This window comes from Aulostomus chinensis, chromosome 19, assembly GCF_037954235.1.
Source record: "Aulostomus chinensis isolate RoL2024-O1b breed Wild chromosome 19, RoL_Achi_v1.0, whole genome shotgun sequence".
NCBI lineage: Eukaryota > Metazoa > Chordata > Actinopteri > Syngnathiformes > Aulostomidae > Aulostomus > Aulostomus chinensis.
Window position 1 is genome coordinate 4,569,686 of NC_141338.1, and position 23,442 is coordinate 4,593,127.

Genomic DNA, 23,442 nt, shown 5'->3' on the forward strand with positions numbered 1-23,442 from the left:
CCATGCAGGGATTGTTAATAATCACATAACACAGCGTGGGGAGCGTCTAATCACACGGGGGGAAGGAGGGAGTATAGGACTGCAAGGAAGCCAAAAAAAAGTAGTCACTCCCAAGTTTGTCTGCCAAAAACCTAATGATGAAACTCAGCTGAGGTACGACACCAAAATAAACTGGACTTCACAAATACAAGGAATCTGCCTCTTGTGTTTCACTACAAACAAATGGCACTGATCCCGCCAAAGTATCCACACCTGTGCGTGAGTGGTCTTGTGTTTATATTTGGACGTTTTAAAGAATGTGTGTTCAAGTTTACTACTTACGACACGACAACTGTGTGTGTGTAAGTATGTACCACCCACTGGTTCCTGTCTGCTCAGACACACCTCGTCATGCAGAAATGTGAGCACATATGAATCGTTTTCGATGATTCCAGTCTTCGAGCTCCTTTTTGGCGGACGTCATGATGGATTTGTACCTGAAAGTTACCCTTTTGGGTGCCTCTATTTTTGGTTGTGTGGAGCCTGGACATTGATGGGGAAAATGCTGAGATCACATAGTTCAAATATCTTTGCAGACTTTTTTTGAATTTCTGTTTGAGAAAGAAATGAATCAAAACAGCAAACAAACGAAGCTGCGCGCATCCATCCAGGTCAGGATGCAGCCGTGTCAACACCAAAACCGAGATTGCTTAACTGGCACAGGAGCATGCAAAGACTGGCTCTGCGTAGCATGCATGAATGGTCAGAGCTCTGATCTGTCAGTAGGAACAAACTCATCATCTCTGCAGTTTGGATTATTCAAGTTGGAGAAAAGCCTTCGTCTTTGTTGCAGCCCCCCCCCCCCCACACACACAATCCTTGTGCTTATATCTTTGTGAGGACTTTCATTGACATAATACATTCCCTAGCCCCTCACCCTAACCCTAACCATCTCCACTGACTGCCTGACCCTAACCTTGACCCTAACCCTAACCAGAACCTGATTCTAACCTCGACCCTAAAACCAAGTCTTGACCTTCAAGCGGCCCTTTGAGGATGTGAGGACCGGCTAAAATGTCCTCACTTTCCAAAAATGTCCTCAATCTGTTGGTTAAATACGTATTCTAGTCCTCAATATGTAGCAAGTACAAGAACGCACACACACACCATGTTCCCATGAATTAATTCCAAACTAAACTGAAGTGACAGGCAGGAACACCCCCCCCCCCCAACTTCCAGGTATTAAACTGCCAGGCATAAAAAAGGGCATCAAAATGTTTGCAAGTACATCTCATAGTAATGGCTGCCCAGTGATTCCTGCGCTTCTGTGTTTCAGGGAATGCTGGTGGAGGGTCCGCCTGGGCCTGAAGGCCCAATCGTAAGTCAATCGATCTCAAATTCTCTGTCACTCAAAGTTATTCCCCCTATTTTCTCCCCCTCCTTTTTTTTTATACCCCTCTGTCCTCTTTTTTTTCCCTCCCTGTGCTTTTTAATTACTACAGTGTGTAATTTCTCTTTATTAGAAAAAAAGAGGCTAATAGTGTTTCACATGAGTCATTCTTCTAGTCTGTTTATGTCCGTTGGATAGGAAAATGTAAAGTTAATGCTTTCCTGTGAAAATCCCCGGCTGCCTGATTTCTTATTTAAAGGGAGCAGCCAGAACAGTCTCCCCCGGTGAGATATGGACTTGCCCAGATGTCAGAGAACTTAATTATTTATCAAGCACGTTTTTTTTTTAGGCACAGTTGCTCTTGACACCCCGCAGAGTCCTGCTATTCATGCACTGAGCTATAGACAAATACAGTGCGCCTCACAAAAGGATTTACAACTCAACAAGCTGTCCTATATTGCCTCATGCATTCCTTTCCCCCATGTGTGACCACTTTTCAAATTAAAGGCATGAAACATTAAGTAGAGCAAATATGACCTTTCTTTTTTGTTGCGTTGTGTATTTATGGGAGTCAAATGAGATCTTTTGCTTAAAATAGGGTCTCCCTGGACCCCCAGGTGCCTCTGGCCCACCAGGCAGCCCTGGAGATGGCGGAGAGAGGGTGAGTGGATACGTTGCACGTCACACTAATTTTGTAAACTAGAGCATTAATGACAAAACAAAATACATGCTGGTTTTGTGTTTCCTGTTATAGGGGCCTCCAGGTCGATCTGGTCTTCCCGGTGCTGATGGTCTGCCAGGACCCCCTGGAACTGTCCTGATGCTGCCTGTAAGTATATGACAAAAAAACAAAACAAAAAACAAAACTGAAGTGAAGAAAGCAACAAAAAAATGCAATTTTCACATCTTTTTTTTTACAACTGTTTGTATATGATAAATATTTTTCTGTTGTTTGAATTACTCTCTCATGTGGTTCACACAGGAATGTAGGGAGTCTCCTATTGGAGCATATTTTTTGATAGACCTGTCCTTTATAAATATGTTACAATGCAAATCTGGGTTTTAGCAGCCCCTTGTGGTCCATGCAGTAACTGTACTCCACCACCAGCAGCACTCACCTATTTGACTTTCCTCTCCATTATTCCGCATTTTTCTAGTCAAACTTAGTTATAAACTTCCAGGAAGCTGTCTACCAACTGCAGACAGGAAGCAAAGCAAGTCTCGTCTCAGCATAGTTTCATCCGCATACGCTGCCTTAACTGCAGCAGCCAACCATCCTGTCAACTTCCTGCTGTCTACCTTTCTTTCCCTTGTTCTTGGAAAAATATCTAACTGTTGCTATTGGAGCCGATTAGTTGTACAGATGTGAAGCTGTGGTTTCAGGGGTCCACGGTGCTGCCTGGTTGAGCCATGTGGCGAGCTCTGTCTGGACAGGAACTCAAGTAATTCTGCTGGTAGAAAACTGAACTCGAAACCTGATCCTCAACTTCCTGGTCCAATGAAAAACATGCATTGTTGTGTCACCTTGATATCACCATGACTTTTTGGCTCGTTGAGATGGTGGCATCACGTGGTCACAGCACATTTTGAGGAATGTCACTGAAGAACTGAGCATTGGATTGAGGAGGAAAACTAAATACTAAAAGACAGAAACCAGTAAACGGTTGCTTATATTTGATCGGGACTATAAAGGAAGGGCCAATACTTAATCAAACACAGCTGAAATTAAGGCACAAGTAGTTATGAAACCTTTTTCTTTTTTGCTCTGGAGGGTTTTGGTTTACGATGGTCGAGCTACGGTAGATCTGACACAGTCCTGATGTCCTTATTTGACTGTTTGTTTTTTGTGTCTTGGTAACAGTGTTTTGTGGTGATGAAACTCTGCGCAGTAGTTAACGCTTGAGTTGCAGTGAATCTATAAACCCGTCTGAAACATGAGAACGATGCTACACAACCAGACCCGAGTAATCCTGGGATGCGTTGAAAGCCTGGATATTCACCTTTTGTGCAATGCTGCCTCACCACCACCAGATGCCAGTAGAATTTGAAGCTCATTTCCAAAGATGCAGCCTTTGATGCTGCTGGCTTGGCAGCTGGAGGATGATACTAGTTTACCATCTGTTGCGTACTTTCAAGATGAGTTTTAAAGAAATGCTGCAGCTTTTCCATGAAAGTGGACGTGGCTCTTGATGATAAAATGTAGCTTTATCCACCAATCACACCCCCCCCGTCTTCCTCTGATTTTATTTTTTTTTTTAATAATTATTTTAAATTTTTTGCCAGTTTGCTTGTATCTTTATTTTTCCCCATCAGAATGAAATCTTTATCGATCTGTTATTCCTTCCCTAGTTCCGATTCAGTTCCGGAGGTGACTCTGGACAAAAGGGACCCCAAGTGTCAGCGCAGGAGGCCCAGATGCAAGCCATCATGCAGCAGGCTAGGGTAACTGTTCATACGTTAACACATCCTCAGATCATCAAATCCCTTCTGTTTAATTCCGCTGTTATTTAGTTGTAACTACGTTCTTCTGTGAGCTGTAAAGGACAAAGGTCTGCACATCATTTATTGTCTTGCTTTTTCTCCGTGCCTGTGTTCAGCTGGCTCTGCGTGGCCCAACCGGCCCGATGGGTTTGACTGGCAGACCCGGTCCTCTGGTACGTATCACAAGAGTGACGAGAATAATTTGAATTTTACTTGTATTTGTTTGCGTTTCATCAGTGGTTAATGCCCTGCATAGGACATGATATTATTTTTAAACAGTTTTTTAACGCTGTTGGAAGCTTTTATTGGTTTGGTGTTCATTACATTTTCTGTCTTTTCCTGTCAGGGTCCTCCTGGTGTAGCAGGACTGAAGGGAGAGTCTGGAGAGGCGGGTCCTCAGGTGTGACATTTCTGAAATAACCAATGAATTTAAGCACCCCACCACCTGAGAACTAAACAAAATCATACATTCTTGATCTCGCTAATCCAAACATCTCATGAAATACCGGTGTAGCACTGCATTCGTCTTAATATTTTACCCTCTTTGGTTCATTTGCATAACAATAAATTAAATTCCTGTGAGTTTAATCTACACTCATCTCTTTTAGGGACCCCGGGGGCCTATGGGATCCCCTGGACCCTCTGGAAAGCCTGGTAGAAGGGTAGGTATAATGCTGTGGTGTTATTGGTTTCTCAGGGTACTGAAAAAAAAAAATTAAATCCTAGTACTCCTGCTGTATTTAGTGAGGATACTTATCTGTTTAATGGAGGAAAGTAATGTAACATTTGGTTCTTTGACAGGGTCGTCCTGGAGCTGATGGTGCTAGGGGCATGCCTGGACAGTCTGGACCCAAGGTTTGTTTGTTTTTTTCAATACTTCATAACTGTGCTGCATTTACTCACCATATTTTATAACGTCAGTTTAAATGTGGGTTTTTGATGCCTGGATAAGAAACATTTGATTGTTCTCCTCTGAAGGGAGATCGTGGGTTTGATGGTCTGGCTGGACTTCCTGGTGAAAAAGGACACAGAGTAAGTGATTCTGCGGCTCCGCGAGGAAGCCTGTATTCTTGTGCTGCGTCAGCTCGGATTGATGTGAACTATTGTTAAATGTCCATTGTTCTAGGGTGAACCTGGACCCACTGGACCTCCTGGCGCCACTGGCGAGGATGGAGAGAGGGTAACACCGAAATATTATAACAGCTTGTAGCCTGATAGTGAAACGCACTTTAGCGACTGGGTGAATAGTGAATACATCTCTTATCCAACTTTCTCACAACATCTGAATTTTACTTTTTTTATTTTGCCCTCCCCCATTTGTCTGCTCCCTTTCTCTCCTTCCTCTCTGAAGAGATATATGAAGGAGGATGTGTGACTTTGAAATGGATTATTTGTTTATACTTGAGACAAATTGCTTTGGGATGGATATTTATGTCGTTTTTGGTTGTATATAACATTGTGATAGTTGTTTATTGGGAGGGTTGTATAGAAAATATAGATAGCTGCGTACAGGTTATTCATGAATCATAATGGGTTGTATGTTTAACACTAGGTTGCATCCATTTCTAGATTATAAGTGGTTGTATTAATGACCGGCTGTAAATTAAATTTGTATAAATATCAATTAACTGGCTGTATAACAAAATGGGTGTTTATAATTTGTGTATGTGGAGAAGTAATTATGATGAGTTGAATCCGTGGTGGCGTTTCTTTTCTAACGACTAGTGTTTGCTTTGGCTGCTTGAATTAGGTTAGTGATGTCACATGTCTACCATTTGCTGCTCTTCATAAACATTCTTTGTCTTGTTTTCTTTGAGCTGTTTATTTTCCTTCTACCTATTCTTCTTTTTTTTTCAGAGTAAGTCCTTCATTCGTTCAACCAACATGTTTTTTTTGTTCTGTTTTTTTTTGTTTGTCTTTACCTCTGCACACCTTTTAACTGCTGCTAATCACCATCCTCCATCATTACGACCATCTGACGGCACCTGGTCTCCCCTTTACATGCTTTTTTTCCTCTGTGCCTTACCATTATCTCTCAATCCCTGTAAAACACACACACACACACACACACACACACACACACACACACACACATCATTAACATCATCATCGCTCTCCTCTCTATTGTTATTCATGGCTTGTCCCACATTCTGACCTGCTCTCTCTCTATTTCTCTGTTTCCCAGGGAGATGATGGAGAAATCGGACCAAGGGGACTTCCTGGTGAACCAGTGAGTGATCACGTGCTCCCATTCAGTCTCACACTGAGAGATTGTACTGTATGATTTAGCGGAGGGCTCATCGTGTCAGTGTTGGCGAGCCATCATACAGCTTGATCATATGACATAGTCACCGGTCATATTCATATAATAAATATAGATTAAGTAGCATAAGGGAATAGCGCAAAGGACTTGTCCCAGAATCCTTTGAGGTGAGAAATTCAGGCAGCTCACATCAAGCTTGTTATAATAGCCTCCCACTCTCTCAGGCAGAATATTCCCACTGGAGTGGGAAAAAGATCGAGAAGGAGTGAACCATCATGAAAGAGCTCGGTAGCTGCTGTTATGATTTATTCTGTCCACCAGGGTGTGCTACATTGGTAGGAATCCTACTGCCAGGACAATACGTCTTGTTAGGTAACTGTAGCTGCGAGGCAAAGCATTGAATTTCCCAGCATCATGTGGACCAGCATAGCTGTGGGGCATGAATGTGTAGTAAAACATAAGCTGATGCTGTAGAATTTCTTCAAGGACATTTAAGAAGACTCCGCATGTGTGGTATTGAAGACTAATTTAGCAGTGCATGTTTAATAATGCATCCATCATTTCACAGGTGAGATATCAATCTAATTGCTCTTCCTTTCCCAGGGGCCCCGTGGTTTGCTCGGGCCTAAAGGACCTCAGGGACCTCCAGGACCCCCTGTGAGTCCATGTACCTTCCTCTTGTTTTTTCATACCACGGAGTTTAGTCTGCAGGATTAATTTTTTACCACCTCATTGGCAACAAGAACAAAAACACTGCAAAGAACACCCACAGGGAAATATGAAACTCAATATATTTCAGACCAAATACAAAAGGAGTAGCATATATTATTGAGACAAACATCTACAGCAGAGCAAGACAGATTTAATTTAACACGGACACTGCGCATCAATCAAAGAGCTTATTTTGAAAAGCTGCGTGTGTGCGAGATTTAGCGACACCAAACGCAGTAAATCATATGATAGTACTCACACAGGGCAGAGCCAGACAAAGATAATTTCATCCTTGAATTCTCTTCAAACATATATCTTAAAAATAAACTATCACAGTTGCTAACCTTTGCTGAACCTCAACATGTGCTGCTCTGAATATTGTCTCACCTGTTGCAGGGTGTTACTGGAATGGATGGCCACCCTGGACCTAAAGGGAATGTAGTAAGTATTTGGTTTTCTGCTAATCTACAGAATTGTTGTCAAATTCCCAGATTTAAAGAAAAAAAAAATCCCAGCTGACAAACAGGAAAGGGCCATAGTTGTGCAAGGATGAATGCAACCAAACTCTATGTAAGAAAAAAATTTGAGTAGATGAAAATTTTCAAGAGGCAGCACGGTGGAGTAGTGGTCAGCACTGTCGCCTCACAGCAAGAAGGTTCAGAGTTCGAGTCCCGGCTCGGGCACGGGATCTTTCTGTGTGGAGTCTCCATGTTCTCCCCGTTCCTGTGTGGGTTCTCTCTGGTACTCCAGCTTCCTCCCACAGTCCAAAGACATCAAGAGGGGACGAGGCTAATCCAGACTCTAGTAGTAGTGCTTCATTGGCACGACAACACCCCTCCACCAAGTTTGAGGAGCATGTCGTGTCTGTGCTCCACAAGCTGGATGAGGGCATGTGCCCTGGTTGCTGCACTCGCGCCTTCCCTGGTTGGTTTGGGCACCTGTTGGGGGGGTGGAACCTGGTGAAATACTGTCATCCTCGCTCTCATGAAACATTTGCCAGGGAAGGATTTCTGCCAGAGACTTTCATACAGAAAGCCTTTGTGAAATGTTCTATTTTAAACTAAACCACAATGTTTTCCTAATATTTTTGTCTTTAAAAAAAATAAAAAGAGTCAAAAGCAGTTTTCTGTCAGAAATCATTCAGGGCAAACTTCTCTTTTGCGCGTAATCCTCCCCCGTGCTGCGTCCTGGTGGTGAAGCTCCACAGGGGAAGCGATTCATCTTCGCTTGTGTGCCACAGAACAGCAGAGGGGGTGAAAGGCAACGACCAGGACAGCAACTAGGGAGAAAAATGAGGGAAATGGGAGAAAAAATATCACGAAAGTGTGCTGTATCAATTACTTTCCCCTGTCAGTAGAGATTACCTGTCTGGAGCTGCTTGTCTGCTGTGTCCCAGACTCTTGGTCTCAGATATGAATCAGTTAGCTCTGCCAGTGATTTATGTTTAAGCTTCAGCATATTTAATGAGCCAAGAGCGTGCACCATTTGACAGCTCTTAATTTTATCTTTTTAGAGCAACACTACACTCCTAACGGTCCGTATAGAACAAGAAGCCCCTCTCTAACTCTTAATGTTCCCTTTTAATTTAGGGACCTCAAGGAGAACCAGGACCTCCAGGACAACAAGGCAACCCAGGTGCCCAGGTGAGTGAGGACCAAGTCATCCTGCATTTGAATTTCTCCTCATCCTCGAAGGATTCTGTTCTGAACATCTTCTGTCCTCCCCACAGGGACTTCCAGGTCCCCAAGGAGCTATCGGACCTCCAGGAGAGAAGGTGACATATCACAAAAAAATTGAACATATTGTTCTCACGCCACAGGGGAGAAAAAAAAAATGCTGGCTTTATGAAAGTCAATAAACACAAACGCTAAATTGATAAAATTGTCAGAAACGGTGTGTTTCATTTGCATGAGCTGAAAGACCAGTTGCTATCTCTTTCAGTTCCAAATGCTCCTCACGATATGCAAACGCATGCCGACACAGGACCAAACAGTGCCTGGGAGACAGTGCCGACAGATTTGGATCCTGATACATTTTAATCCACTTTCAGCTAAATCACATTTGCCAGCTTATGTGGGAGGGGGATCACTCTGTTTACTATTGAACTGTTGGAAACTGAGGATGAATAATGTGGGTCCCAAGTTTACCGGGATTATAATCGGAATCACAGAAGCCAAAATATTTTGAGTCCCGTAGAACAGAGCAGACTAATTAAGGTACTGAATTGCAAAACACACAAAAAAAGAAAAAGAAAATCTTTTGAATGATCATGAAAAAAACATTTGAATCACAGCTTGTAGCTAAATGTAGAGACTTGAGTGTCTATTTTAAATGAGAGGAATTTATTTCCTGTGGCCATGATTTTAGTGTCCGTGCCAGCAGCAAATGTTCATACTTTCCCGGTAGGTGAATCTTTATGACGCTTGGGATCCTTTGACCAGTCATCCAGCAGCAACATGAAACTGAGGCTGAGTTTAGGAGCAAATATCTGAACCACTGTCGGATTGATCATTTGCCTATCCGCTTTTTGACCTGTTATGTCCGAATCCAATAGGGCGACACCATGTATCAGGATATGAACGCAAAGTTCGAAACTCAAAGTCAGAGGAGCAGCATTTTTTCATGAAGTAAAGTTATGTCGCGATTTTGTCTGTCTCTCAGCTGCACCGTAATTAGTCTCCGGATTTAAACCCACTTTAGCTTCGCGCGATAGCGTGCTAATCTGTATTAGTTTACTTAAATCTGATAGATTTCATGACATTACCGTTGTTATTGTGAGTATGTTTGCATGCTAATGGGAGCTGTTAGCTCTCAGTTGTGTCAAACCTATTAGCTTTCCACTGATTCTGGTAGAACAAACACTTGTGTACTGTCGGCGGTTCATTTATTTTTTGATGTGTAAACCAGACACTTCAGATAATTTTTGGTCTTTAAAAACTATGCTCACAGTTGTTGAGAGGTCATGGATGAAAGTATGTTTGAATCCCATATTAACACCGTTAGCAAACTTTATAATACATTTAAGCTTCCATTTGTGTGTGTGTTGTCTTAGTTTGAGATGTTTTAGTCACCCCGGTGTCTTGTGTTTGATCCAGGGCCCTACTGGAAAGCCAGGCCTGCCAGGAATGCCAGGAGCTGACGGTCCACCGGTGAGTTGACTCCTGTATCCAGGTGGAATAACCTGGCCGTGTCCTTCTGCAGCTTGTTACAACGGTGTCTCATTTGCGTGAATGTGAGAAGCAATATTTGCACATCCAACTCGAATGTTTAAAAACACTTAACACATTCAAATGCTACTTAGATAATTAATTGTGCTGAAACATATGTATGATAGAACCCATTAGCACAATAGTGGAAATGACTGCCCACACACAGAAGCACACACACATGCACACTCTCTCTTCCCACCTACAAGCACCTGCACTAACGGCAGATGCGTCTGAGACGACACACCGGTATCAACCGTAAGAGACGGAGACAGGAGAGGCTGTGAAATATGAATAACTGCAGCCTAAGAAACCGACAGGAAGTTGAAAGGAAGATAGAGGAGAGCAAACGGCGTACAATATCCTGCACTCCTTTAATGGCTTTCAGAGTGGAAATAGCTCTCTCCCATTTACGCTCTCAGCCTTTTTTTATTTGTCCATTTGTTCCCTCTTTCACCAACTGCATATTCCGTGCTCTCCCCCTGCCCCTCATCTCAGCTCCCTTTTGTATCTATTTCCTTCTCCATTCTTTCTCACGTCACTGAAAACCCATCAGAGGCTTCCCGGGGCCCTTTTAGCTCACGAGAACGCAATCAATTTTCTCTCCGATCTCTTTACATTCACGTATGCATTAGATGGGCAGGTTTGCCCATTGACATTCTGCATTGTGTGTCCACACGTACACACGTGTGCAATATTTGTGTAAAGGATTGTGAAGTCCCAAAACGACAGGCTTGGCTTTTAGAGTCCAGTAATGGCTCCTAGTGGCTCTATAATACCCCGCATTAAGGATCAGGTCCCAAATGAGAATGAGCTCCACAGGCTCTTACTTCAATTTCCCCTGTGTGGTGCTCAGTTATAGTGCCGTTATAGTGTTGTAGTATTTCTGGTGGTAATTATACTGAGATGAGATGCAATAATATTTCTTTCAATTATTCACAGGGTCACCCCGGAAAGGAAGGACCTCCCGGAGAGAAAGGACACATGGTAATTTAAACATTTCTCACCCCACGTCTCTTAGTGTGGGATTTGTTTTTTTTGTTTTTTTCCTTTCTAGGATTGTTTTCCCTCTCTTTGTCCCAGCTGACACACATTTGCATAAAACATTGCATGTTAATGTAGTCGTAGTGTTTACTTTCACCGTGCGGGTTACAAGTGAAGTTCTCTTCCTCTCTCACCAGGGCCCTGCTGGCCCTCAAGGACCCATCGGTTATCCTGGGCCCCGAGGTGTCAAGGTAAGCTGGTTGTCATAGCAAAAGCGTTTATTTTTAAAATGAACCACTGACGCTAACCAGGAATTAACCACTATTATGTCCATGTTTAAGTGTTTGTATATAACTTGTTCACTCAGTTTTGTAATTTGTAGACCACGCGATTTTAAAAAATTTCTACTTTTAAACAAGTTATAGCTCACGGCCGTGATTTTTTTTTTCCTTCCATGTCCACCAAAAAAAATAAAATAAAAATCTCTATGGCGACTGCAGGGCCGTTTAGTCTGCTGGAATATTTCCTTTCATTTTTTTCCCAGTGAGATTGAAAAGAATCTCAGTCATGCAAAAAAGACGACGGGAAATTCGCCCTTTCAGATCTTGAGACAATTAGCTAACACAAGGTGATGCTAAGACTTGTCAGGGGGATGATAAAGGCTCGGAGAGCACAACCCCTCGTCGCGCTGAGACTAAAGAAATCCCATCAAATAAATCTTGGCAAGAGTTTGCGACTGATCTGAACATGAGAGCTTCCATGCAGAGGTGATGACACGGGTGGCTCACGTTCTAGCGAACAGTCCCCTCGGCACACGCTGACCTCCTCACGTTGTTAGTGAGCGGCCCCGTGGCAGCTCTGACTCCTACACCACGCAAACCCTCCCCGATACCCGCGCGTAACTTGTGTCTGTTCTTGCATCACAGGGAGCCGACGGTGTGCGTGGTCTTAAAGGAACCAAGGGTGAAAAGGTAAGACGAGAATAAGAAATTAAAGAAAGCAACAATCAAAGGAAGAGAACTCAACTGGAGCCGATTATTCACATGGATCTCAGTGATGAATGATGTTAATTTTTGAATCACACCCTCTGTAAAATCCTCAAACATTCATTTGAATATTTTTTAGTGGTACTACAGAATTAGTGATCTTGAGTTTCCATGGCAACATCCCTGCGCATGAGTGTACGAACACCCTAAAAAAAATGGTTGCAACGTCTTTAGTTTCTGGTTCTTTCTCCTGCTCACCTCTCTTTCTAAATTCTCTTGCCAGGGAGAAGACGGCTTCCCAGGCTTCAAGGGAGATATGGGCATCAAGGGTGACAAGGTAGGAACCCTGATTGGGTGTCATAAGCATTTTTGGTGGGAGTCGTTACTCCCAGTGTTCAAGTTCAAGTTAAACTTTATTGTCCCTGAGAGGGCAAAGTGTGCTTCAGCATGGTAACGGACACCAGAACAGGTACAACAGCACCACATCGACGATGGGCAGAACATCAGAGCTGCGGCACAACAGCAACAACAACAGCAACAACAACAACAACAACAACAACAACAACGACGACGACGACGACGACCGCTCTGCCCGTCTCCGTTAATCAAAATTTACATTTAAAAAAATTTACAACTGCATCAAATCTCACAAAAGAACAATAAAATAAGTAAATAAATCAGTAAATATGTCACCTCAAGTTGCCCTGCATTAAGGAGGGTGATGGCCCAGGGAATGAATGAATGAACTTAACAGCGGAATCTGAAACGGGTACCAGAGGGGAGGGACTGAAACTCCTGATGAAGAGGATCAGAACGGTCTGAAAAGAAATAGAATTTGCCCCCCTCACCACCTGACTATTGTACGACACAGACGGGTCCCTCTGCTTGACACCAAGGATTTTGCGACTGATGGTAACAGAGCATTCTTGTTTTTAGTGTTCAAACCGCCAAACCAACAGATAAAAGAAAACGTCAAAACTGATTCAATGTAGGATTTGTAAAAAAAGAAAAGAAAAGGGTCATCAGGGTTTTGTAAGTGTTGGAAATGAGGAAACCAGTTAGACGAGTGTAACTTAAGCGCTCGGAGGAAGGTCCTGCTGGGGTTGGATGCACTCGTTGTAACTGAGCTTATGTGGCAACTGTGGAATTGTGGGAAGCGAGCAGACATAAGCCGCCGTGTTCGTGTGTATGACTCCATTTTCACCTGACAGTAAACTCTGTTTTGGGTCATCAGACTGCAGTCGCTTAGTGCTTGACCACGTTAAAGTGTAACAGCAGCTGAGGTCTACTGAGGAAGGATTCTCAGCCGCCTCCACGATGAACACCGGCGAGAACGCTATTGTGTAGTCAATGTTACACCGAGGCAGGGGACCCTCAGAGAGCTCGCACCCCTCCAGGAAGACCTCAGCCAACCCAACGTACAGAAAATGCATTCAAGGGTTCTGTCGCCCATGTGATGTCCCTCCTGGTGAAAATCAGCCCTTTAATTTTTGCGTGATCCTGTTAATAGACAAATAAACACATGAATATCGACTCAATTGTTCAAGGACATGTTTCCTCTGGATAATAATCTTTGACGCTCAGTACGAGTCTTCATCCCGATCAGTCCATTCTAGGTTCTCCTCTGGGTAGTCATGATGGAACTTGGAGCTCATTGAATGGAGCCACGTCTTTAGTGGCTGTAAAATCAGAAAACCTCCAGAAAAGCAACAGAGTGGGCAACAATTTTTGAAAAAATTGTTTGAATCAATGAGTAGATAAGGATTTGCCAGAACGTGTCCTGTTCAGGGTGAACGGTCAGCTTGACTTCTGCCTGCGCTGCAACTTTTCATCACAATGCAGCTTTCATTTGCATTTTGATCAGCACATGCTGGCTGACTAATTAGCCTTCCAGTTAAATGAGCTACCACGTCTAAACCTCATCGGAGCCTCTGGTGCTCCTCCTCTGCTCACTGTGTGTGCGAGGGAAGCGGATTTTAGGTCAGACTCACTGAAGAGGTAGTCGTTTCCTGTCATTTGTACCAGTGACTTGTTGACAGCCACTTCCTCTCTTTGAAATTGCAAGCATGGGCGCCCAGGTAGAGCGGCGGCCTGTTGTGTTGCCTACCACCATGGGAGCTGCTGGTTCGCTTCCTGGGCTTGCTGCCAGCTTGGTTGGAGGTCCGCGCAGACACAATTGGCCGTGCCTGCAGGTCCAGTAGCACCTTCTCTGGTTGGGTGGGGCGCCTCTTTGAGGGGGAAGGGAAACAAAAGAAGTAGAGAAAAAAAAAGTTCATCAGAATACAGTTCAGCTTCATGGATGGCTGCCATGCTTGGAACTGTGGAAGTGAAAGGAGGAGGAGCTGGACAGAGCGCGGACACTGGCGACACATAAAGGCAGCGAGTTAAATCGTATCTCGATACAACTCAGTCTGGTGAGAAGATGCATTTTGCTGCGAGGTGTAAAGGAAGTCACTGTGTTTACATGAGCAGTTTCTAGCTCTCCGTCTATCCCCTGTGACATTTCCTTGTCAGTCTTAACCTTGACAGGTCTAGAAGAAAAGCTCTGGTTTGACAGGTGTACACATAACAGCTGCCTTCTCCAAACTGCATTAGGGATTCACACTGTTAAGTCTCAGAAAAAACAGCTTTTACAGTGGGAAGCTTAACTCTCCTCAGCCTGCTCTTCAAACATCAAACCCCCAATCCCTGACCAGGCTGTCTATAGCAGCTGAGAAAGGAAGGAGAAATCAATGGCACTTTAAACCCCTTCAAACCCTCGAGAGGACATGGGCCTCCAGTCTGTTTTCCTCCAGAGATGCAGCAGATCCAGATGAAAGTAGAGATTTGAGCAGCCCCTTTGCTCTGGAGGAGATAGTCATGGACTAGAATCTAAATGACGCATTTTTAAACATGCCTGTGAAAAGAGTGCGTGTCTGTGCGCGCGCGTGTGAGGGTGCTCAATTTAAAATGTTCTCTTTGATGAGCTTGGTAGCGTGAGTCAAGTACAGTTTGCCTGATGTTGTTTTATGTGCTCTTGCGGGCGCTCGCTCGTGCAACTCCGCACGAGGCCTTTAACTAGATACCTTTCACAGACGGCTGCAGCGCAGAGAGGTTGCCAGAGCGAGTTTGTCCTCCGTCATTTATCGTGAGTCCTGTTAGAAGGGGGCGCGCGCTAAGAGAGAGAGAGGCAATAATAGGATCGCTAACTGCTTTGAGGGGCCTGCAGCTCGAGAGTAAACATAGCAACATCACACTCACTGGCTTTGAAAGAGTGAGCCCGCTTATCCGAGGGGGTCAACTATTGCGTAAATGACTTAATAGTGGCGAATCATATGAAAGTGACATGACAATTAAACTCACTAAAGCCCTTGAAAACTTCCCAGTCCTTTATTCGAAGTAGGATAAGAATGTCGTTCGACTTTCAAATAAGTCAACTCAAACATGGAGGTTTTAAAATGGTGCTTTTATGAGGATTTAAATGAATTCAAAATTCGTTTTCAGGGATGTAACACAATGTACTTCAGGCAAACAAACATTTTAAGAACATTTAAAAAGTAGATAAGGAGCAAAATAGATTAATAGTTTAGTTTATTTACTTACCTATTTCAAGGATTCTCTGTGTCCAAGGTAGAATTAATCCAGATTACCGGATGAATGTTGCAAGTACAAGCCTGCCATTGGATGACTATTTCAGTCTGTCTCCTCTATCCCATCCATTTTTTACTTGCTGTGGTTTTGGTGTTCCTCTTATCTACGTACAATGACCCCAAACGCAGGGCCAGCCAGCTTGTAGCACGGAAAAAAAGCAAGGGTCTTTTTTTTTTTTTTACAGCGTTTTGGATGTTCAAGAATAAAATAAAGACGTGCAAAAAAAAAATATGAATATATCAGCGAGTTTCCTGATCAGTGTTTACCTCCACCGTTGTTTTGTAAGGGCATCGTCTCTGCCGCAACCATTTTGATTGGCTTAAATCAATAATGGAAGCGTACAAGTGCGTATTACAGGTTGTAATACATGATATGACATAATCTTGTACACAGGCATGTGATCTTCGTGCTTCCTGTGTTTTCCAGGGTGAGCTTGGATCAGCAGGACCCAGAGGAGAAGATGGTCCTGAAGGGCCAAAGGGTCGTTCAGGTCTCCCCGGAGATGCTGGTCCTCTTGGTCCATCTGGTGAGAAGGTGAGGTCCTTTGGGCTCCTACAACAAGTGTTTGCAGATATCTCACATACAGTGGCTGATAAAACAGAAGAGAAAAACATGCTGCTGTTGTGTATCGTCAGTCATATCTGATCGAGGTTGATGTCCCAACAGCAGGGTGTAACAAGGAAAATTGTTTTTTCAATCATTCTCTTCTTCCCTGCCACTGATCTTTCACTGCTGCTGCACTCTAACCAGCTGGAAACCGACAATAGACGCCGTTAATGGCCATCTTTATTCACTTTACAATACGGTAGGGTGTTGAGTTAGTGAGTTTTTGTACCGGTACTTCAAAAAATAATTTGTTATTCTTAAAGATGCAGTGGCGTAACGGTTCCCCCTGAGATAAAGGCGTGAACAGATGTCGAGTACCATTAAAGCCGTTCTAACACATTTCATGCCCAATTTCTTTGGCAACCAACTATCACAAAAGTCAGAGTGAAAAGTGAGCTGTGCCATGTTGTGCTTATTTGTCAGATTTTTCTGTTTAGGGATGAGCTGAATGGGACCTGTATTTGCATTTTGGCAGATATATAAATATATATATACACACACGTATATGTATATGTTCTGGAGAGGACACAAAGTAACAGCTGAGTCATTTTCATATTTAATTGGAGCCTCCACAATGGCCAGTTGAGCAAAAATGCCAAGTACTGACATTTGAACAAATGCTGGCGTGTGAAGCAGCAGCAAGTGTATGTTTGAATGTAGTTAGAATCGTATGCCACAATTATTTGATAACATTTACTTCTGCATATTTGCGTTTATCTTGGTATATTTATAAGAATAAATATTGCAAAAACATTTGCATCCACATTTTTTCCATCCTATCAGTTGTCTCATATATTGCAGTATGGACTATTGCAAATGGAGTGGCGCAGGAATGCGTCCATTAAACTATTTTGTTTTTTTTTGTTTTTGCCCCAACCTTTGTCTCCAAATACCCAAATTCCAGTGTAAAAAGCCCACTGAGTTTTCATTCAAAGAACTCACCACAATGCTAACTTCCTGGTTAGCCTACAAAAACAAAAATATGTCATCCTTTCAGAATTTTATAACATAGAAACTGACAAAAAGACAGTGCTGTGGCTCTGGGGGAGTTTTATAATATCTGAAAAACAACTTTAATAATTGCATTGTGATGCCATCGTCTTGGGACGGACTGAAAGCAGTTAACAGGACGGCAGACGTTAGGAACTGCCTGTTCTGTCAAACTACACATCCATGGCATCCAGGGTCTAATGAAAGTAGTTGATTTGCATTTTAGGAATGAAGGATCCATTATTATTTAACTAGAGACTTAAATTCAATATGCCCCCTTTTGCTGAGGCAGAAATGCCTCTTATGAGCTTCCCAGTTTTGTAGAAATAGTTAGAAATCACTGAAATCACTTTTAAAGCGAATCTAACGACAAATGTTTTCTCTCTTACAGGGTAAACTTGGAGTTCCCGGGTTGCCAGGATACCCAGGAAGACAAGGACCAAAAGTAATTGCGCTCTAAACAACACTCGAACTCCATCACTGATTAGAGAACTCTCTCAACCCGATTGATGAATGTGATTGAGAGTGAAACATGCGCGTGTGAAAGGTTGCTGAGCTCATTACGGCTCATTCTTTAACCTGCACCAGGCAAAGCTGAACTGGGCTGACAACTAGACACGCTTGAAACTCCCTGATCAAAGAGTCGAGGATTTGAATATGCCTTTTGGTGTCAGCCCTCAGTACCTGATGCAACAACAACAAAACACTGTTATTCATAGTGTGCCCAATCTTCCTGTTGGATTTATTCAGCGAGGGATATTTTAGGGAGCGACCGTGGGATATCTAAGAGTTGTCTCTCAAATGATTAATCACCTTCTTGTCTCTCACACAGGGATCTCAGGGTTTCCAAGGGTTCCCTGGTGCCAATGGAGAGAAAGGAACTCGGGTATGTAAGAAAGACTTATTATTATTCCTCACATTCTTACAAGGGGTTGGATCAATACATGGCTGCATGTCTGGGCTCCAACTTGGCCCAAAAATAAAGATTCACAAGGACTGCAAGACACCCCTTCTTCTTTACCACTCGCACAACTCATTTCCAAACCCTCAGAAGCATTGTTTATCACTTTGCGGTATTTGAGCGATGTTTCATGTTCTTTGTTTAAGGGATGGGCCATTAGCTCGCCTGCAAGAGAGTAATGGTTTGTCAGCAGCACGAGAGGAGCAAGCCACATAAAGCTTTTCATCTTCACAAAACATTTGTGACGTTTATGAGACCGAGGCTCCAGACAGAGAGGGATAATAGTGGCATTTCACAGCACCTGTTTTTCTCATTAAATGAAGCCACGATAAATGCGATTTTGCTTTTTTATTCATAGTATGCTTTCCTTTTAATGAAAATATCCAGTTTTTTGGGGGCTTGAATGAGTCCAATGTAAGTGATGATTCGGAGGCAAGTCACTCCTAATTAATGATTAAAGATGCTCTTATATGGCCCAGTTGTATTGAAATCCTCCAAACGTCCGTGAGCATTAGATTCACTCTTCTTAATGAGCTGCTGCCTTGATCCATGAGTGTGTTCTTTGTGTCCACAGGGAACAGCAGGAAAGCCTGGCCCACGTGGACAAAGAGGACCAACGGTTAGTCTTACTCAGCAGACTCGTGCCTGTATACAGATGGCGTGCTTGGCACCTGAATGAAAATGGAGATGCAGGGGAATGCTGAGTCGATAATTAATAGTAACATCATAAGGCCACAAATGGGAACCTTGCAATTATTTTAATTACCTTGTTTTTTTGTTTGTTTGTTTGTTTGTTTGTTTTTTATTTTTTAAGGGACCTCGAGGAGAGAGAGGACCTAGAGGACCAACAGGAAAAGCTGGACCAAAAGTGTGTAAAATGTCTGAGGGACACAGTTGAAATTTGTTGTGTAAAGTGTTTGTGATCACATTTTTTTCACTTATTTATTCTTACCCCATTCTACCTCCTTGCCTTTAAAACAAAACCCAGGTCCCTTATCCCACCCCGCCATCCCCTTTAACCGTCCACAATTTAACCACAATTGACATAAAAATGAAAAGAAAATCAGAAATCAGAAAAGACTTGTTCCTCTTCTTGTCTCATTAGGGTAATTCTGGAAATGACGGCCCACCAGGACCTCCCGGTGAGAGGGTGGGTACTACCAGACTGTCATCGAACATCATACAAGTCTGGTTTTATGACCAAATGTTTATTAATTAATATTTCTTTTTGTGGTTCGTTTCAGGGCCTGCCAGGGCCTCAGGGACCAACGGGTTTCCCAGGACCAAAGGGTCCTCCTGTAAGTCCCAAACCACTAAGTTGTCCGTATAAACCTTGTGTGCCCTTTCATCTTCCTTAAATTAATGTGTGGATTTTTCCTAGGGACCTCCAGGGAAAGACGGCCTGCCCGGACATCCTGGACAGAGAGGAGAGACTGTAAGTAATCTGGTCTTAACCGAAGTATAATTACTCATTATTTCTTCCATAAAATGCTAATTCTGGCTTTACTTCTGTAACATACAGGGATTCCAAGGAAAGACTGGCCCTCCTGGTCCTCCAGGTGTAGTTGGCCCTCAGGTAAGTGACTGCACCATCTCCCTGTGTTGCTCCCTAACCTGAATTATGAATCCTGCATCGAATTTGCGGATAAAGTTTGCCATGAAGTGCTAATGCTCGGTGCCAATGCTAATCGCTAGTGTCTCAAATGTTGACCGAGCAAAACTTAGCGGAATACTTTCTCAGCGTTTTTGTTTTTCTGAAAACAAAACAAGATATATCCTCCTACCTTGACGTTATGAGCCGTGACCTAAGTGTTGTTTGTCCTTTTTCATATCAGCAATTCATTCATTATGCATAAACTTTTAGCGGTCTTTCCTTCCTAGCCGCTCTGCTAATGCCAGCTGATGATAATGGAGCTGTATGCCTTCTTAATGACTAGTAGGCCTCCCACGCAACAAATGCTCAGCGTCCTCTTGCCACAATAGATGGAGAAATTCGAACATCTTGTTTGTATTTTAATTTCACTCCGTGTTCTTTCTTCCCTCTGTTTGCTGTGCTTGCTTTTCACGCCTCCTTTGTTGCTGGGGATTATGCAAATGTGTACATGATTGGGTTTTGTGTTTTTACACTTGCAGGGACCAACAGGTGAGACTGGACCAATGGGAGACCGAGGACATCCTGGACCCCCAGGCCCACCTGGTGAGCAGGGTCTTCCTGGTGCAGCAGGGAAGGAAGGAGCCAAGGTGAATGTCAAAGCTCTCTTTCATATTGTATTTGTTATGCATAACATCAACCGAGAATGCTAAAGCTAACATTTCCTGTTTCGTCTAGTTTATGTTCTCAAGAGGATTTAAAGGTTAAGGCATTGAAGTGTGAAATTTGATCATACAACCTTGGGCCCGACCAGTTTTTCAGGATGGAGATTAATAATCAAAGAGACCAATATCTGATGTTTTGAACTTTTACACATCTGTGGGGGGGGGGGGGGGGGGGGGGGGGGAGATAAAAAAAATCCAAATTTTGGTGTCCAAATTTAGAATAACACAAATCATTGTTGAAGGGCTTTTAAGTAGCATGTTTAATTAAAAGAGAACTTTTCAACTTTACCTGGAAAAAAAAAAGTTCAAGAAGTTGCCAGCAGCATTTTTTTTTTTTTGTACAAAATTTGAAAATCAGAATGTGCTGTGTGGCTCGTGACCACAGAGTAGGCAGAGAGAGTGGCACATCCACATTTTTTTTTTTTAATCTTCAATATGGATTAAAAAGAAAAATATGCCTCTTATAAGAAGATTAATGGTTTTTTTCTTGTTTCACCTACAGGGTGACCCCGGTCCTGCTGGCCCAGCAGGAAAAGATGGCCCTCCTGGGCCAAGAGGTTTCCCTGGAGAGAGAGGTCTGCCCGGCCCTGTGGTTAGTACTGCCTTCTGATCTGATAGAGTGTAATAGCTTCTCGCAAATCCAATATTTCTCACAGCTTTGTTATTGCATAATAGTTCTGGGCTATTAAATCGCTGTAAGAATGTGGTGAACCTCAAGACATGATATCAGATCCCTGTGTGGGCTTCAGAAGAAGAGCACAGTGCTCGAGGCTGGTTGTTAATGATTTTTCTTTTGTATTCTAACTTGACAAAGTCGTGTCCTGTTAGTTATGCAATCCACACTTATTTAGCAACTGCGGGCTTACTAGCCAGAAATCAATGACAGAAGGAGCCTGTTTAGTTTTAGAATGCAGATATTACACAATGTACCTCCTCCTCTGAAACGTGAAGGAAATTATCAACGTAAATAAAGGTTCCTCAGTCTGGTGTAAACCTCACGATGGAGGTTTTTGCTCTCACGCTGAGCCTTTTTGAGGAGAGGCAGTCCAGCTGAAAGGAGGATGTGTGTTTCGCTAACATTTATTTTTCTGAAACCTTCATTTTATTTCCATCTGCAGGGGGCTCACGGTCTGAAAGGAAACGAGGGTCCTCATGGTCCACCCGGCCCTGCTGTGAGTACATTTCATTGCATCCACCACTCTCATTCTCTGACTCTTGTTCTCACCCTTGCTATTCTCTTTGTATGTGGGAATTGTCTTCGTACAGACGTTCCCAGCCTCTGTAGTTCTAGGCTCTTATATAAGATAATGAGATGCACAGTTTGCTACTTACATAAGAGAGGTCTGACCTATTTGATAAGGTAGATGTGCCCAATAATAGGATTGTGCGGAGGCCTAACAATGCTGTGTTTTAGGGTTCTCCTGGTGAGCGTGGTCCTGCTGGCCCAGCCGGGCCTACTGGTCTGCCTGGACGCCCTGGCCCTCAGGGACCACCAGGCCCCGCTGGAGAGAAAGGCGGACCGGTAAGAAAATCACATTTTAGAAATTACATTCACATGCAACAACAACAAAAAAAGACAATATTGGCATGACAACGGCTGATAATGTCCTCAGGGAGAGAAAGGACCTCAAGGCCCAGCCGGAAGAGATGGTATTCAGGGACCTGTGGGTCTGCCAGGACCTGGAGGACCTCCTGGACCACCCGGAGAGGATGGAGACAAGGTGTGTTATTTTCATGGTTTATTCTCCTGTCAATGTAAAGACAATTTTGAGCACTCACACAAATATTTGTTGGCACTATTAAAGCCACTTTTCAGTTACAGCCCCAAGCGAGGCATCTCTTCGTGTCTCGAATGGGAGTTTGACTGAGAGTTAGCATCGATTAACAGATCTTTAACAGGCAAACCTGTCTTGTTCCTGCTTTGCACCCTTCTGTACTGACAGAGGACGTGGAATTTTTCTTTGGCAGTGACAGAGAGCGATCCTGTAGTATTCAGAAGTGAGAACAACTCATCATCCCCTCTAAAAACATTTGCAGGGAGATCAGCTACGGAGATACTCAGAGGATAACGTCTTATCCTTTGAAGAATGCTTTGGTTCTTAACTGGCCTTACAATGGTCCCTGTAGTGCAGGCGGACACAGAGAATACAGAGGGTATTTGCCATGCAGATAAAAAGGATCTGGCTGGCTAATGTTTACACACATTCAGACACTTTCTCATTATAAGTCCTGTCAGCAGGGAACTTGAAGGCCTTTGTACAAGAGACTAAATCTGCCTCACAACAAGCACCAACTGACTTAAACCCAAAAGTAAATGCCTTTGGCATCTTTCTTCATTCTGGGAACTGTGGTGCAAACAGGTTGAGATGGGACCAATTATCTATCCTGCTTTGGCTGCCAGTAGCACAACAGTTATGATAAGCCTCCCTCAGATTTGAACTATTTTAGTAATCATGACACAGACGGAGGCATTACAATGAAAATCCATAGACAGAGTGTTTTGTTGAGCTTTGATGTGTCATCATCTGTCCTGGGGAGTGTTTGATTACATTGTTGTCAAATGTGATCACTCCCCAGTTTATTTTCCTGGGAATTTTATCTGCTCTCATCTCACACTGCAATCGTTTCTCTCCTCAGGGAGAACTTGGAGAACCAGGCCAGAAAGGAAGCAAAGGTGATAAAGGAGAACATGTGAGTTGTTGTTTGGTTACATCATAATCCTTCTTAAGTATTAAAAACACTGCAAGAACATGATTCATGATTGTGTCTTGACTTGTTGTTTGTTCTCTGCAGGGTCCACCTGGTCCTACTGGACCTCAAGGGCCTGTTGGAGCACCGGGTCCATCTGTAAGTGTCTAATTATGGTCGCAGAGTTCAGTGACAACATTATTACAGTTCTTGCCTTTAATCCGAAAATTACAATACTGCGACTAAGCTTT

General features: G+C 43.2%; 1 protein-coding gene across 3 annotated transcripts in view; it reads left to right on the top strand.

The window, feature by feature from the left end:
* col5a1 (procollagen, type V, alpha 1) overlaps positions 1 to 23,442 on the top strand; it is an 80,954-nt gene that overhangs the window by 42,719 nt on the left and 14,793 nt on the right. For all 3 annotated transcript variants that reach the window (XM_086188115.1, XM_086188118.1, XM_086188116.1), the window contains 36 exons: positions 1,316 to 1,357; positions 1,968 to 2,030; positions 2,124 to 2,198; positions 3,719 to 3,811; positions 3,967 to 4,023; positions 4,197 to 4,250; positions 4,459 to 4,512; positions 4,652 to 4,705; positions 4,829 to 4,882; positions 4,977 to 5,030; positions 6,036 to 6,080; positions 6,717 to 6,770; positions 7,221 to 7,265; positions 8,414 to 8,467; positions 8,554 to 8,598; positions 9,920 to 9,973; positions 10,973 to 11,017; positions 11,212 to 11,265; positions 11,941 to 11,985; positions 12,284 to 12,337; positions 16,057 to 16,164; positions 17,618 to 17,671; positions 18,059 to 18,112; positions 18,762 to 18,806; positions 19,002 to 19,055; positions 19,293 to 19,337; positions 19,432 to 19,485; positions 19,569 to 19,622; positions 19,710 to 19,763; positions 20,321 to 20,428; positions 21,006 to 21,095; positions 21,622 to 21,675; positions 21,918 to 22,025; positions 22,117 to 22,224; positions 23,141 to 23,194; positions 23,297 to 23,350. In XM_086188115.1, the coding sequence (XP_086044241.1) occupies positions 1,316 to 1,357; positions 1,968 to 2,030; positions 2,124 to 2,198; positions 3,719 to 3,811; positions 3,967 to 4,023; positions 4,197 to 4,250; positions 4,459 to 4,512; positions 4,652 to 4,705; positions 4,829 to 4,882; positions 4,977 to 5,030; positions 6,036 to 6,080; positions 6,717 to 6,770; positions 7,221 to 7,265; positions 8,414 to 8,467; positions 8,554 to 8,598; positions 9,920 to 9,973; positions 10,973 to 11,017; positions 11,212 to 11,265; positions 11,941 to 11,985; positions 12,284 to 12,337; positions 16,057 to 16,164; positions 17,618 to 17,671; positions 18,059 to 18,112; positions 18,762 to 18,806; positions 19,002 to 19,055; positions 19,293 to 19,337; positions 19,432 to 19,485; positions 19,569 to 19,622; positions 19,710 to 19,763; positions 20,321 to 20,428; positions 21,006 to 21,095; positions 21,622 to 21,675; positions 21,918 to 22,025; positions 22,117 to 22,224; positions 23,141 to 23,194; positions 23,297 to 23,350 (2,193 nt within the window). The remainder of the gene's footprint in view (positions 1 to 1,315; positions 1,358 to 1,967; positions 2,031 to 2,123; positions 2,199 to 3,718; positions 3,812 to 3,966; positions 4,024 to 4,196; positions 4,251 to 4,458; positions 4,513 to 4,651; positions 4,706 to 4,828; positions 4,883 to 4,976; positions 5,031 to 6,035; positions 6,081 to 6,716; positions 6,771 to 7,220; positions 7,266 to 8,413; positions 8,468 to 8,553; positions 8,599 to 9,919; positions 9,974 to 10,972; positions 11,018 to 11,211; positions 11,266 to 11,940; positions 11,986 to 12,283; positions 12,338 to 16,056; positions 16,165 to 17,617; positions 17,672 to 18,058; positions 18,113 to 18,761; positions 18,807 to 19,001; positions 19,056 to 19,292; positions 19,338 to 19,431; positions 19,486 to 19,568; positions 19,623 to 19,709; positions 19,764 to 20,320; positions 20,429 to 21,005; positions 21,096 to 21,621; positions 21,676 to 21,917; positions 22,026 to 22,116; positions 22,225 to 23,140; positions 23,195 to 23,296; positions 23,351 to 23,442) is intronic.